This window comes from Pelodiscus sinensis, chromosome 10 (assembly GCF_052426305.1).
Source record: "Pelodiscus sinensis isolate ZL-2025 chromosome 10, ASM5242630v1, whole genome shotgun sequence".
NCBI classification, from domain to species: Eukaryota; Metazoa; Chordata; order Testudines; family Trionychidae; genus Pelodiscus; species Pelodiscus sinensis.
This window is the reverse complement of record NC_143061.1, coordinates 23,789,143-23,804,721: the sequence shown is the minus strand read 5'-3', so window position 1 is coordinate 23,804,721 and position 15,579 is coordinate 23,789,143. Positions and strand designations below refer to the sequence as shown.

Sequence of the window (15,579 nt, the reverse complement as noted above, 5' to 3'; positions counted from 1 at the left end):
GGGTGTCTTCCCTAAACACTGCCTGTGATGTGGGAAGGGAAATTGTCAAGTGTTAAGACTGCTACAGTTGCTTGTGACATTTGTGGTTACATTCCTTTATGAAATGTGCTTTAGGTTTTATCAGAGCTTTAAAATACAATTAATAGTGAAACCCACGCGTAGTGAAAATTTACAGTGCACTAGTTCAAGGAATGTACAGTTTAGATGCTAAATCCCTGAGATTACCTAATACTACCGGCAGTGGCTGTTTTAAAAAAAAAAAAAAAGAGAGTGGTGGGTCAGCAGCACAGTTTTATCTTATGACCTGAGACAGCAAAAAAGCAACTTGTTCATACACATTTCACTGCTCAGATCTTTGACCTATATCAAATACTGCTGTTTTCTAAATTAAGAAAATGATCCATAAAACTATTAATTTAACAGAATTAACAAGTCTAAAAAGAGAAATACTAAATGTTTAATTAAACAGTTATTTAGATCATATTCAAAATAGTATGATGACAGCATTCCTGGGAATCTTAGCAATCTGTGCTTTTATATTTGGAATCTAAGAAATAGGAAGAATTATATATTGGTTGCAATGAAATTGAATGTCACATGGTAATGGAATATGAATCCTTTCACTTATAGGTCACCGATTTGGATCCATATCAGGTTAGTGGTGACCAAAAGTTATTACCACCTGGGGCTTTGTAATGTGTCTTCCTTCCACTTCCCAAGTGATCTAGACATGGATCTTTTCACCATTTCAGATTATCCTGTACAGGCATATTGGCATTGGTATGTCAGTACACTTTTCATTACAACACCATTAAAAGTAATTACAATTATTTTTGTAAGTATTGCCAAACACTTCTTAAAAGCAGGGAAATATTTAAAAGAATGGGTGTGTGGTATTAATCATATGAATAAATACAATTTAAAAGTAAATTGCAAGTATGTTTTCAACTAATCTCCCAAGGGCTGTGTTTTAGGGCTCTATTTTTTACTCCTGTGAATTTGACATGAAAAATACCAGCACTCACACTTTTGCTTAAAATATATCAGACATCTGTGGTGTCATCAACTTGCTTTGGGAAAACACAGCCTTAACTCAGGGCCTGATCAATAAATAAATGTACTTCCTTGTAATTTAAATATACCCATGTACTATTTTAATGATTTAAGTTCTTAACTAGAATCAAGTAATAAAGCATTTCAGTTCATCAATTAAATTTTGCAGGGGACCATTTGCAGAGAGTAACAATCTGAAAATGAAGCTGATGTCAGCTTTAGGGATGTTAAATATTGAATACTGAATAACTGAATAGTTGAGTAACCTCGTGAATTCTTATTGATTAGTTGACTATTCTGTAGTCTCCGGGGCCACACTTCCGAGGAGCCGCCTGCCTCTGCACTGCTGCCTATCAGAGGCAGCAGTGTGGGGTGCCAGGTGGAAGCTTGGTCTTCAAGGGGAGCCAGTTTAAAAACCAGCTCGCCTTGTGGACTGGCTGCCTATCACCCTTTGTTGCTGCCTCTGATAAAGAGGCAGCAGTGCAGGGTGACAGCAGCCCCTGTCTGGGGCAAATCTGAGCTTCTGGACCCGGTGTGAGCAGCGCACAGTCAACCTGTGGTACTCCTTGCCAGAGGATGTGTGAAGACTAGTACTTTAACAGGATTAAAAAAAGGGCTAGATAGATTCATGGAGGTTAGATCCATCAACAGTTATTAGCCTGGATGGGTAGAAATGGTGTCCCCAGCCTCCGTTGGTCTGGAGATGGATGACAGGAGAGGGATCAACTGATGATATGAGAATTGAGTCAGGCTGCCTGCCTGCCCGCCCGCCCACCTATCTCCTAATACATTTTAAATTGCAAAGCCGCAGTGGGTGTAGGTCCCAGACCCATCGCAAACCAGGACTGGGCCAGACTTCTGACCAGCCTGCTAAAAAATGTACTGGCAAGATGTGGGGGAGAGGGAAATGTTTGTAGTCTATAGCATTAACCTATAAGCTTTTGTTTATTGGTTAATCGAGTGCTCTATTACATCCCTAGTCAACTTCTTCCATATTTTCTTCATCTTGATGAGTGAGTCTATTGAGAGTTCTTCAGATTAGTTTGCCTTTTTGTTATGCATTTTTACAGTGCCTAGCACAATGGGATCCTAGCCCCTAGATGCTCCCATAATACTACTACTAATCAGGCCTTCCGATGAGAACACAAAGAGGGAAATTGCCCAAGGGCCTGGATATTTAAAAGGATCCAGAGGCAGTCATTGGCAGCACAGCAGGGTTAAGGTAGGCTTCCTGTCTGCTCTCAGAAGCTGCCGGGCAGCCCCGGAGAGGGAGGTGCCTCCCCGAGCACTGATTCTCCAGCTCCCTTTGGCTGGAAACTGTGGCCAATGGGAACTGTGCCTGTGGTGCAGATAAGCAATGGTGCACAGAGACCTCCTGAACTCCTCGCATAGAAGCTAGTGCCAGATGGGTATGCCGGTTGCTTTCGGACCACTTGAGGTAAGCACTGACCTCCTCTCATACCCCACCACAAAGCTAGTGTCCAAGCGCCCTCTGAGAGCCTGCACCCCACACCACTTCCCACAACCCAAGTCCTTGTCCCAGCCTGGTGAAAGTGGGTGAGGGAAAGCGAGCAGCAGAGGTAGGGAAGATGGAGTGAGTGGGAGCAAGGCCTTGGACAAGGGTGTGACCTCAGGGAAGGGGTGGGACAGGACGAGAGTCTTTGGGTTTGTGCAGTTACACAGTTGGCAACCCTGCTGGGGTTGGCATTTGGAAGCCCTGACCTTGCCACAAGAGCGTGTCCAACAGCACAGTGGGCAGCCTGCTGGGCACCAGCCAGCACAGATGTCAGATGAAAAAATGAGGTGTGCGGGCTCTTTCCAAAAAAAGTGGTTTTATCAAAAGAACCCCGTCTAGACTGTGGTTTCTTTTTCAAAAAACCCTTTTTCGAAAAAGCGCTCTCATGCAATTATGCAAATGAAGTGTGAGATTTGTAAATCCACACTTCATTTCAGTTTTCGATCGGGCTCATTTACATTCCTCTTTCAAAAGAGGAATGTAGTTTAGACATAGCCTAGAATATTTATCTATTAGCAGCTTATATGCACATGTTGAAAATCAGGCTGCCCTTCCATACATGTATCAAATGTGACTGTCTGCATGTCCATAGAAAGAAGGTAAGAGTGTGATATTTCTCAGTAAAAGCCTCTGTCTTTGCAGACTTTTTAGGCAGTTGATCAGCTTGTATGCCACAAGCCCTCCATTTTGAACAGTCCTTTCAGTAAAGAACTATGTCTATAGATCAAGAATATGCCAGTAGCCACGTGGTTTCCTTGGTGAAAAGATAGGACCTTATGTACTATGTCAGCACATTTTAGGCACTTGATACCACAGCTATATCAGTTGGGGATAATTCTTCTTCATATCTGTGACTGATCAATCCAGACCAGCAGAGGTCTGTAGCATACACAAGACCTTAGTAATGCTAATACCAAATACTGAAAAATTGTGAGTCTAGCTCCCCCAGAATCATGAAATTTGACTTATAAGTCATTAGATTTTTAAACATAACAAGTTTGGAGTCCTTCTATTTGCTTTCTGTTTCTAAACTTTTAGCATTCATATTGAAAAGATCTCTTAGCAACCATAAATTCTAGAAATGAAAGCTGAGACTCTTGGAGAAAATACACCAAATATCATGAGGCTACAGATATAACAACAGGAATTGGCAATGCTACAGTCTACTTCTCCTATATTGGGACAGAAGACATGGCTTCCATCCTGCCTTCCAAAATAATTCTTTACTTCAGCTGATTTCTGCATTTCATAAACATTTTGTAACAAGGGAGTAGGGCCTCAGTATATCAATAGCTCCAGGGCACATTGATCACCAATAGAGAAACTACTGCTATTAAGTAGTACACTAAAGGAGCCTTCCACCATTGAGATGGGGTTATGGGAGACCTTTGATAGCTTGACATGGTGGATAAAAATCAATTATTTAAAAAAACCCTCAAAATTGGATTTTTTTATTTTTTCTAAAAATGTTTAATAAAATACTAAAGATTTTATTTTAAAATAAGTTACAGTTAGGCATAACAAATCTTGCTACACCTAAACTTAGTCTCATCAAAATTAATTAATGGCTCTAATCTGTCCAGCCTGTCATCTCTCTCTTCTTGAAAGTTCTGGACTTTCAGTTTCTGTTGCTCAGTAGTCTCAAGTTGCATGTGCAAAGAAAGACACAGACTGGATAGGAATGTTTTTGTTCTGTATTTATATGGTGGACCTGGGACAAGATCAGCAAAGCTGTTAGATAAGACACTCTCTCACTCAAGGGAGTAGAAGGATCCAAACTAATTCTCCCTCCAAAAAGTTTGGAATTCTGTGGTTGATTGTTTTGAACAATTTATTAAGAATTAGCCTACTCTCATTATACTTTGTGAAGAAAACTGTGATTAAATATATTGAAGTATGTCATCCAAAGGATTAAGGAGGAATGTAGAGAATATGCCCAGTATACTGAAACCTATTATCCATAGCCTTAAACAAACATCAAGAGAAACTGCTGATGCTGTTGAAATTTGGAAGGCGCCTCAGGAGACGTTGACAAAAGAAATACCAGACAGTTAAACTGTGGGCAATAAAGAAGTGAATGGATCAAATACTAACTCTACCTCATTTTCCTGAGAACGTTCTTAATCCCAGTTAGATGTCTAACCTCTGAAGATGATGCTACTGTCTGTATAAAAGGAAAGGCAGATGATGGCCAGCCTGTAGAGTGGTCCTTTAATAATGACTGATTCAAAAGTGTTTTTCTAAAGTAACAAATTCAGACCTCCACAGTAAAACAAGTTTCAGAGGAGTAGCCAAGTTAGTCTGTACAGGATAAACTTAAAAAACAACAAATAGTCTTGTTAACACTTTAAAGACTAACAAAACATGTAGATGGTATCATGAGTTTTCGTGGGCACATCCCACTTCAACAAGTGTTCCTTAAATAGCTGTCTAATTATATGAAATTTCTCTAGGCTTGGCAAAAAAAATTATTTTTTATAATTATGATGGATAATATTAATGTATATTGTAAGCATATTTCTATTTTTATCTATTTAAACCAGGCCTGGGCAGAATATGGCCCACAGGCCAGATTCGGCCTGCCAAGCCACCAGATCCGGTCTGCGGAGGCAGCGGGGAGCCCCAGGCAGGCTCCTCAGCTTGCCCTGCAGCCCCGCGTGCTGTAAAGAAATGCGGCTGCAGGACTCTGTTTCTGTTTTAAAACTGGAGGAAAGGGGGGAAGTTTTAGGAGCTGCCCCACCCCCAGTACATTGCTATTGGCCAGTTTTTCAGAAACCAGCCAATGGGAGCTGCCTGTTAGAATAACAGGCAGCTAGGAAGAATCAGCCCCTTCTCCAGTTATTCATGAAGTACATAGCCAGGCAAGCAGGCTGACTGGCTGGGAAACATTTTAAGTTCTGCAGGCAGGCAGGCTAGTTTGGCAGCTGACAAGTAAGTCTCTTGGCCACAGCCTGCTTCTGGCATCCCAGCCCTTTCCTGCCCCAACTCTGTGCCTCTCCCCCACTCAACATACCCAAACCCTCTGCTCCCTCTTATCCCCATACTCCCTCTCAGTTCTGGCACCCCAGTCTCCTGCCCCAGATCACAATCCCCCTCCTACCATAGGTCCCATCCCAGTCCCCTGCCTTAGGTCACAACCGCCTGCTTCATCCCAACTCCCTCCCAGACTCCAGTCTCCCGCTGCATCCCAGTCCCTTTACCCCAAGCTCCCTTCTGCACCCAACCTCCATTCCAGACCCCGCATCTCCATTAATATAATGGAAGAGTGCAGCCCTCATCACTTTCCAAAATCTTGGTGTGCCCTCCCCCTTCAAAAATTATTGCCCACTCCTGATTTAAACTTTTACAGTTGCAGGTAATTTTGGGGCAGGTCAGATAATCTTGTAATGATAGCTAAGGTTCAAAAAGTTAAAGCTTTGTAACCATTATAATATAAATTGTCAGCATCACATAAAAATATACAAATTACATATCGTTAAATCAAGCTCAGAAGTTCTGAAGCAGCATTTTTCTTACATTGCCTCTGTCCATTTTGATTGTTATTGATGAAAATACATTTTCATAGGCTTGTGTGTGTATATACAGTGAAATCAATGTTTATATGCTGTTACTGGTAAAAATCTAATCCTTCCAAATCTGTCTATATCCTAACCATATATTAAAAGTTCTACTAATGAATAGTAAACTAATAACCACTTCTGAGATATTGTGAGAGGTGTTCATAGGTATAAGTACTCTACTTAGGTTACCATAATCACTTAACTAGATAATCTACTAAAGTGCACTATTTGGAAAAGATTGGATTTTTGGAACAAGAAAATCATTATGGAATCATTATGAAAATCAATATCTTCTCTATTCTTTTTATGGCATATCTTATAAAATTTATAATTCATTATTTAAAGTTTATGTCATTGACTCAGATAAGTGTTATCCATGCTTAGTTGAATCTAAATATATCTTGAAAGGGACAACTAATTTTGATCCTGGAAAGTGAAGGAGTATGGAAGAGGTTGTCACATTATATTCTTAACAGTAGCAGCTTTAGGTACAGAAGGGCATTGTGATCTATTGCATTGGGCATTAAAGAGAGTTAGAAGTCCTTGGTTCTATTCCTGGCTCAGCCACTGACCTGGTTTGTGACCTTGGGAAAGTAACTTCCCTTTGCCTCTGCTACTCTTCCTCCTATTGTCTCGTCTACTTAAATTATAAATACTTTGAAGCAGAGACTCTCACTTTGTGACAAGTATCTGAGGGCTAGCCGTGTTAGTCTGAATCTACAAGAACAACGAGATTGGTTGATGGATTTCCACTCCATACAGCTAAGTACAGTGGAATAAACCTTGGTGCCAACTCTGCCCACGTATCTACACCAGCGACACCATTACAGACCCTAACCACATCAGCCACACCATTACAAGGCTCATTCACCTGCACATCCACCAATGTAATATATGCAATCATGTGCCAGCAGTACCCCTCTGCCATCAACCAAACTGGACAGTCTCTACGTAAAAGAATAAACAGACACAAAGCAGACATCAATAGTGTAACCATCTCCAAGTGGCTTTATTGCCAAAAACTGCCAATGGGAAGAAAGTAGCTGTCTATGGAACTGTCCAGACAGCTCTGGAATGTTTTAACAATCTAAAAATAAATTTGTTTTATAGTTTAGTTTTCAAGACAATCATTTAAAAGTTAACAATGCCACACCCTCTCACAGAAGTAGAGGTATAATGCCTTTGTACAATTACCTAAGAAGCAACTGAAAGAATGATGATTGCTGGTGGCTATAGTGTGACCCCAGAAATGGTATTTAGATTGTGCAAAGAATATGCTCTTATTATCAGAAACCTGTTGTCCAGCATATTATTCTGAACTGATTTTTCTCTCTTTCCTTCTGAAATAAGATGTTCACTAAACAAAGAATTTTCATTTAAGGCTGTGATGTGAGTTAAAACCAGAATTACCATCATCTAGACTTAAAATCTAAGCCAACGGGTTTGACTCTTTGCTGTTGAAATGGTCTCATTACAAAGTTAGTCCTGAGAGAATCTCAGGAAAGATATTTCTCCCAACAGTACTTGGATGACAGGGTAATCAGCCTGAAAAAGCTTAAGTGAAGGGTAAAGAGGTAATTTAGGTGAAAGATTCTGTGTGAATGTATTTTAAATGGAACCTGTCTTTTTGTCTAATGAAAGAAGTAAAATATTCTGACGTAGTTACTGCAGTGGTGTGTGACACTCCATTTCATTTTTCCTAAACATTACTACCAAGCCCCAAAACTTTGGTTTTTGCTTTAGTGATGCTGAAGTAAAATAAAATAACATCACATGCATTGTCCAAATACATTAATTGTATTTATTATTTATGCAGTGGTAGTTCCCTAGAGGTCCTTACCAGTGTTCCCTCTAAGATGTGCATGGAGCCCTGAGTCTCTGACTGGGTGAGGCTGATTAATCACCTATGAAGCTGTGCAGCTCAGAGGGAACACTGGTCCTCGCCATTAGCATGGTCCAATGTACTAGACCAGCGTTTCCCAAACTATGGGCCGCAGCCCGGTACCAGGCTGTGGGAAAAAATACCAGGCCTCAGCGTGGCTGCTGGGAGGGGTGCAGAGCGGGGCGGGCTGGGGGGGAGGGGAACCGGCCACCAGGAAGCAGGGCTGGGGGCAGTGGGGTCTTCCCGCAGAGATCCGGGCAGGCGGGTGGGCGGGCAGCTGGCGAAAGCAGCGCTGGGGGCAGTGGGGCCATCCCGCGGAGATCCGAGCGGCCGGCGAAAGCAGGGTTGGGGGCAGCAGGGCTGTCCCGTGGAGATCCGCGCGGGCAGCGGAACCAGGGCTTGACAGGAGCTGGGGTGGGTGGGGGCGGGCCGGGGAAGATCAGGAGGAGGAGGACGGGAGAACCAGCTGCCAGAAACAAGGCTGAACGGGGGCAGTGGGGCTGGTCGGAAGGGGTCATTGGGGGAGCAGGGCTGACCGGGGGAGATTGGTGGAGGGCGGGGGGAACCGGCCACCAGAAGCAGGGCTGGACAGGAGGCAGCAGGGCTGGACTGGGGAGATCGGGAGGGGAAGGGGGAGGGAGTGGGACTGACCTGGGCACTTGCAGACGAGTGAGTCTGGCCGGGGATTCCATTTGCCCCCCCCCCCCCCCCCACACACACACACACACAGACACATACCCTCCCTCCAGTAGTTGTGAACTGCCTGGCAGGTAGACACACTCAGGCAGCATGAGCACATCTACCAGCCAGGCAGTTTGTAGCTAAGGACTGATACACCTAATTATAATAAAACTTACCTAATTAGAAAATACCAGGCATTTTATGTGTCTGGTAATTTCTCAGTTACTTTCCCAGACAAAACCTTCAAATACCAGACTGTCTGGTACAAAACCGGACACTTGGCAACCCTACCCTTCCTTGCACCCTCCCTCCTAGCCAGATACCCTACTTCCAATCTGCTCCTGCTCCCGCTTCCTGTAGTGTTCTTGCGGTGCCGGGTCCCCCAAGCCCTGGCCCAGGCTGGGTGGAGGATGCAGCCGGGTGAAACACTGAAAATTTATTCATTTTTCATTTTTTTTAAGTGTGTTTATAGTTTTGGGCTGCAAAAAACAGTATTGAAAAAAATGGGTTCCAACTGAAGTAAAAAGTTTGGGAAACTCTGATCTAGCCAGCTTTCTATCCATCTTACAGTCCATTTATCCAATCCATATTCCCTTAACTTGCTGGCAAGAATATTGTGGGTGACCGTATCAAAAGCTTTGCTTACGCTGGCACTGGGGGCTTTGGGTGGACCAGAAACAAATTATTTGAATATCCATCAAATAAAGCTTGTGAATGGATTTACTGGTCCCCATGTCAAAAAGTTTGGGAACCCCTGTACTAGACACCATACATACATACATATAATGAGAGAAAGCTTACAATCTAAATATATAAAACAGGGAATTTTATTTCCATTGTACAGGCAGGAAACAAGGGCGCAGTCAGTGACTATAGAAGGACAGATGGGGGAACTGAATCCAGATCTCCAAAGTCTTAGGCCAATGCTTCAACCACAAAACTATCCTTTTTTTCTGGATTAAATTAAAATGATGCATAAATTATTTGTACAATTATTGTAATGTGAACAGGTTGCTTTTTTTCATGACCTAACATGGGTGGGTGGCTGTGTTTTTTTGTTTTGTTTTGTTTTGTTTTGTTTGTTTGTTATTTGGGGGGAAGGTTGGTTTGATTTTTGTTTTTACTTATTCATTCTGATTTATTACAATCCTGTTCTATCAGGAAGTGTAGAAAGAGTATCCTCCTATTGTCCAGGGATAAATGGTCAACCAGTAGTGATTACAGTAAAACTCCATTTGTCCGGCATCCAGTGCTCCGGCACTCCTGATGGTCCGGCACCATCGGGAACCCGGAAGTTCTCCAGGCAGCCGGACAATTGGAGCTGCTCTGCGCCCGGCTTCCACGATTCAGCCGCTGCTGAAACTGACCAGCAGCTGAATGGGGAAGCAGGGGGCAGAGCAGCTGGGGTGCTGCCGGGTTGGTCCCGTAGCGCTGCTCCTCGGGGCTGTCGGACCAACCCAGCAGCACCCCAGCTGCTCTGCCCCAGGCATCCCCGATTTAGCCGCTGCTGAAACTGACCAGTGGCTGAATCGGGGATGCCTGGGGCAGAGCCGGACTATCGGAAGGGGGGGCTATGAGGGGTCTGGGGTGACATCCCCCACCCCACCCCAGACCCTTTATAACCCCCCCCCCTTCCGATAGTCCGGCATATATGATAATCTGGCATCCCCTGGGTCCTAAAGGTGCCAGATTATCGGAAGTTTACTGTAATTGCTTCAACACAACCTTCTTCTTTGCGTGAAAGTGTATTAGTTCCATGAAAAAAATGTGGCCAGTATTTCTGAATATCAGTTTTAATAGGCAAGCATGATATTTTATTACTGGATTAATAGTGGTCTGTTTCAAATTATTTAAGGTGGAAGCAAGTGCAAAATAGCTGAATAAATATCAGCTCTTCATATTATTGATTAATTTATATTGACATGATAGAAGAGACTGATATAATCAGTATTTATAACATACCTGAGAATAGGGATATGAGGAACAAGTCAATAAGCATAGGCTTATCGGGTTGTCAAGACACTGCTCGACTAGTCGCTTCCTCCCACCCCCCTTGCTGCCTCTTCTATAGAGGCAGCAAGGTGGGGGCAGCAGGAGCCAGTGCTGGCAGGAGCCAGCTTAAAAGTCAGTTCCCCCCCAGCACTGTCTCCAGAGGGAAATAGAGCGAGCGGGGACTGAAACCAGTCCCTGCTCACGCTGTGTCCTGATTGCTGTGCCTCTGCCTTTGAAATGTAGCAAGAGCCCTGGAGGGCACAGCAGTCAGGACCCGGCGCAAGGGAAGACTGCTTGAATCCCTGCTCACCCCGGGTTGCCCACTGCACCCTCTGCCTTTTAAACGTAGCAAGAGCTCCATGGAGCTCTTGGTACATTTCAAAGGCAGAGGTGCAGCCGGGATAGTGAGCGCCCCCCACCCTTATCGACTAATCAAGTAGTCAAAGAAAATTCTATCAGCTATTCAATTAGCTGATTAATCGACATTTAACATCCCTGACTGAGTATGTACACAGCATGCAAGAACAATGAAGATTTATGGGAAAACTAGTCCTGTTTCTTCAATTATGGTGCTTTTAATTTAAAAATAAAATTATTTGGTGTCCATAATTTTTTTTAAAGTATAATATAATTTTTAAGATAAATTAACTAGCACACTTTTTACACATAAAGAAATCTCTTCAAAGCATTCCATACTTTATTTCTGAAAATTAATTTTTCATATATTGTACAATATTTACATTCCTAAATGCATATGTACTTAATAAAAATTGGAGAATTCTGAAAGTACAGCGCAATCATTCTAATCCATGTGCTCCATACCCAAATGTGAATATTCTGAATGTATTTGATGGCATCTCCCTAATAAGGAAATAAAATGTGATTTTTACCTTCAGTGAAGTCGCACTTAGTTGGTGTGGATTAGTTTTCATGCCTACTCTTCCCTCCCTCCCCTCGCCCCCTCTCCTCCGCCACACCAAAAAAAGCTCAAGGTACTGTCTGATCAAATGTTAGACCTCCTTGCCAATGCAAGATACACACAGATCCCTTTTGGTACACACAGTAAATAAATTTTATGAACATAAGTGAATTTCATAGCATGAACATTTTGCAGGCTGGTTCATCAGATTTAGACAGGGAAGTTGTACTTTTTTGAAAAACTGATTATTCTTATTAAAGCTATGCAACAATACAGGGAAGGACTTTTCTTCTCTATAGTTGATAACCTAGCTATCTGTAAAAATGTATTTTGAAAGGAGACCTTGAGAAATCAAATGATGATATTAGAAATAAATATCTGGAGGCCTACTGGAAGAAGAAGGAAGTTAATTTTAGTAACATTAGAAAATAACACACTTGAGTCAGCTGTGGATAGGACGGCAAAGGAACCAAAAATAATAAAAACAAGCACATAATTATAATTACTTTGTGCAGCAAAGTAATTACAAAGCAGCCAACTAGGAAAATAATTGATTTTAGCCTTCCCTATTTATTAATGCTTTTTTCTTGAAACTTCTGAGTAGAACGTTTCAGAATATTACTCTGCACCATTCATACATCATTAAAACTAGTAAGCTAACTGGCAAAATTCATTTTGTGTGAACCTATGTCAATAAAATTTGGGTATTTGAGAGCACATGAAGATTTATATTGAATCATGTGATTTCCTGGAACTGAGTCTTAGTAGGTGAAAGTTAGTGACAGTAGTGAATGCAGTGGACTAATATAATTAAACTTGAGCTAACCAAAGTGACAGGTGTTGCGCAAGCACTGCCATACAGCTCAGGAATTTCATCTCTCTCCTGACCTGCAAAGCTCTGACCAAAACAAATTGGAATGACTGTCAGTCATGCTAGTATGCAGAATGGGTTTCTGCAGTCTAAATATTAGGGATGTCAACATGCAGTTGACTAAAAGATTAACCGATAAGCCTGGGTTTATCAGTTAATCCTATCAACTACACACACTCTTCCCCCCATCCCCGCCCCTGCTGCCCCTGTATGAAGAGGGAGGCAACAAAGCAAATTATGCCCGCTGTCTGATGTCAGAATTTGCTATGATAAAAACAAAACCCTGTTTCTTATATTCTAGAAACAGATAAGCCTTTACGTACTAGGGGCTGAAGCAGGGCAATAATTTTTGATGGGGGACAACTCTAAGAATTTGGTAAGTGATCAAGGGCCACATTCTTCCATGATATTAATGGAGGAGATGCTGAGTCTGGGTTGAAGGCTGGATGCAGAGGAAGCTTGGGGCAAGGGATTGGGGTGCAGGAGAGGGTGTGGGATCTGGGGAGGAGTTTTGGAGAAGGGGGTTGTGATTGAGGCAGGGGATTGGGGTTCAGGATATGGGAGGGGGCATGGGTTCAGAAGGGAGACAGGGGGTTACATGGGGTAGGGGACAGGATGGGGTGGGTAAGGGTTGCGTATGGGGAGAGAGGTGGGAGGGCTGGGTGCCAGAGGCAGGTTCTGGCCAACAGATGTTTACCTAGGTGACTACTGGCCAATAGTGCAGCAGGTTCCTCAGCACGCTCCCTGCCTCCATGCCCCCACAGGCCATTCAGAAAAGCTTGCTATGGAGCCATGTGCATCTGTAACAGCTGCGAGATTGAGGGGAGGAAGGGGTACTTTGCATGTTTGCCTGCAGAGATTATTTTGGGGGCAGGACAGCGTATGCAGCTTCTCCCCCGAGGTTGCAGCTGTTCACAGGCGCACATGGCCCCACAACTAGCTTTTCTCAACAGTGGCTGGAGGTGTGAGGTAGGCAGGGAGTCAGATTGGTGGGCCATTTTTAAAGTTTGCTTTCTATTATACTAAACTCACTTCCCACTTACACTAAACTCTAAAATACTACCCCTTGCACACAATGATGTGTGAATGAGTTTAAGTGCTTAATGGCCAGAAGACAATTTTTGTCCAAAATTGAATTAATCAGAAATTATGAGATGGGATGGGGAAATTAAGATTTCAAAACTCGTGTATCTGTATTCGGTGGGGTGCTTTTTGTGGATTTATGTATCTTTGGTTTTTTGGCCATAGCTCAGAAAAGCTTTACAAAATATTCAGGTGAGTTTTGCTAGAAAAATTTGGTAATACCTAGTCTGGGATTTTTAAAGGTACTGAAGATCAATGGGTGGCAAACTCCCTTAATCCCTTTGAAAAGCTCAGCACTTATGTGCAAGTCTTCTGCTCCCCCTCTCCCTCCCTTAGTACCCTACTAGCAAATTAAGAATGCCATAATAAACCATTGGGCTCTGGCAGGCTGAAAAAGAGCGCCATGTGACTGGTGGATACCTAGACTTCCATTTTGAAAAAAAAACACCATTTTTTCATAGCCCTTTTCCTTGGGAACATGGTCTTCAGAATATAAACAAACAGGATGTAATCACAGCCTGTCTCCCACCAGCGGCAGCCGGAGCACTTAGCTCAGTTTCCTGTTTCTGGTATATTCTGTTCTGTGTCCTACAAACAGGACAGGCACACGTGAAATTTTTATTTCTGGTATGTTTCTACTATTCTTGGATTGTTTGGTTAAGCCTGCAGCAGAAACCATCCATAATAACTCTTCATTCCTCTCTGAGAAAATGAAGACTAACTTAGAGTTGATGTATCTTGAAGGCATACACAGGTACTGAGAAAAATTCAAGAAAGAAGTTCCTTCTTCAGCTACCTATGCAGAAGATACTAGGCTAAATGGACCACTGGCTTGAACCAATGTTGCCATTCTTATTCTCCCTCTACAGTCTCACTATACCTGAATCAGACACCAGGCTCTTCTCAATGGAGTTCCCTTAGGGAGCGGGAAATGAATGTTTCTGTAAATATGCAGTTTGGAAAATCTAACTCTTCCCTTGCATGGGACACGTGGTGCTAAAACATCAAAGCTCCTTGTGAAAAAGGGTGAGGGAGCACCACAAGTACTGGCTACCAGTGCCCCATGTGCAACAGGATCTTTACATCTTGCTATGCAGTGGGAGGATCTTGGTACATTCACTCATTCCCCCTTTGCTTCCTTCACTGACAATTGACATGCAACAGAATTAATACTTCTGAGTGAATTACAATGATGTCTTCCTCTGCAGAATGTTCTGCAGAAATAACATAAGTCAGTCTGAGCAAGGCTTAAAAAGGGAAAGACGCTGAGCTCAGAAAAAAGATGGAGAGCCATAAAAATCTATGACTTCATAAATTCCATTACCAAACTATTTACTATGTCCACAAGTCTGGGGTGAGTAGAAAGCTTTATGAAATCCAAAAGGAAACCTGATATTGAGAATGGAGAGCAGTGAGGAACTTATTTATGATTGGCTGGAGAGCAAGGTTCCACAACATTTTTTGAATTTGTACCTACCTGTACCAGTGAGGCTTCATTTGACTGGAAATATTATAAGATTGTGACACATGAAATCTTTGTATTTGAATGCTTCCTTTTTCTTCACTGGATTAGATTTATGGTTTCTCTTAAAAACCTTATTGTGTCTGAAAAAATATTCCAGACAAGGATTCACCCTTAAAATAGAGAATCCCTAGTTAGATATGAAACAAATGTATGCATAAAAATCTTCCAGTTGAAGATTTTTCTACTCCTGTCTCTTAAACAAGTAAGCAAACTATTTAATGCTTGGGGATAAGAAAGGCAATAAAAAGAATAAAGTATTGGAAAGGTGCACTGGTGAGTTTCCAAACAAATTCTGAAATTCTTTTTTGCTTCCCCTAATAGACTAAAGTTGTGAATATTGAAACAGAACAACCAATCTATACAGAAAGTGTTGTGTTGTACAGGGAGATTGTACATGAAAATCTCAGAAGTGAGTCCACAGTTTTGCTTTTGTAACCTTGAGTTTGAACCAAACTGTTTTAATTTTGTCATAAGATACTAAGATTTTGTCTGCCCTT

General features: G+C 42.3%; 1 protein-coding gene across 7 annotated transcripts in view; it reads left to right on the top strand.

The window, feature by feature from the left end:
- SCHIP1 (schwannomin interacting protein 1) overlaps nt 1–15,579 on the top strand; it is a 122,215-nt gene that overhangs the window by 65,248 nt on the left and 41,388 nt on the right. For 2 of the 7 annotated variants that reach the window (XM_075937800.2, XM_006123446.5), the window contains one exon: nt 631–654. The exons of the other annotated variants lie outside the window; for them this stretch is intronic. In XM_075937800.2, coding sequence (XP_075793915.1) covers nt 631–654 — 24 coding nt within the window. The remainder of the gene's footprint in view (nt 1–630; nt 655–15,579) is intronic. 7 annotated transcript variants of the gene reach the window in all.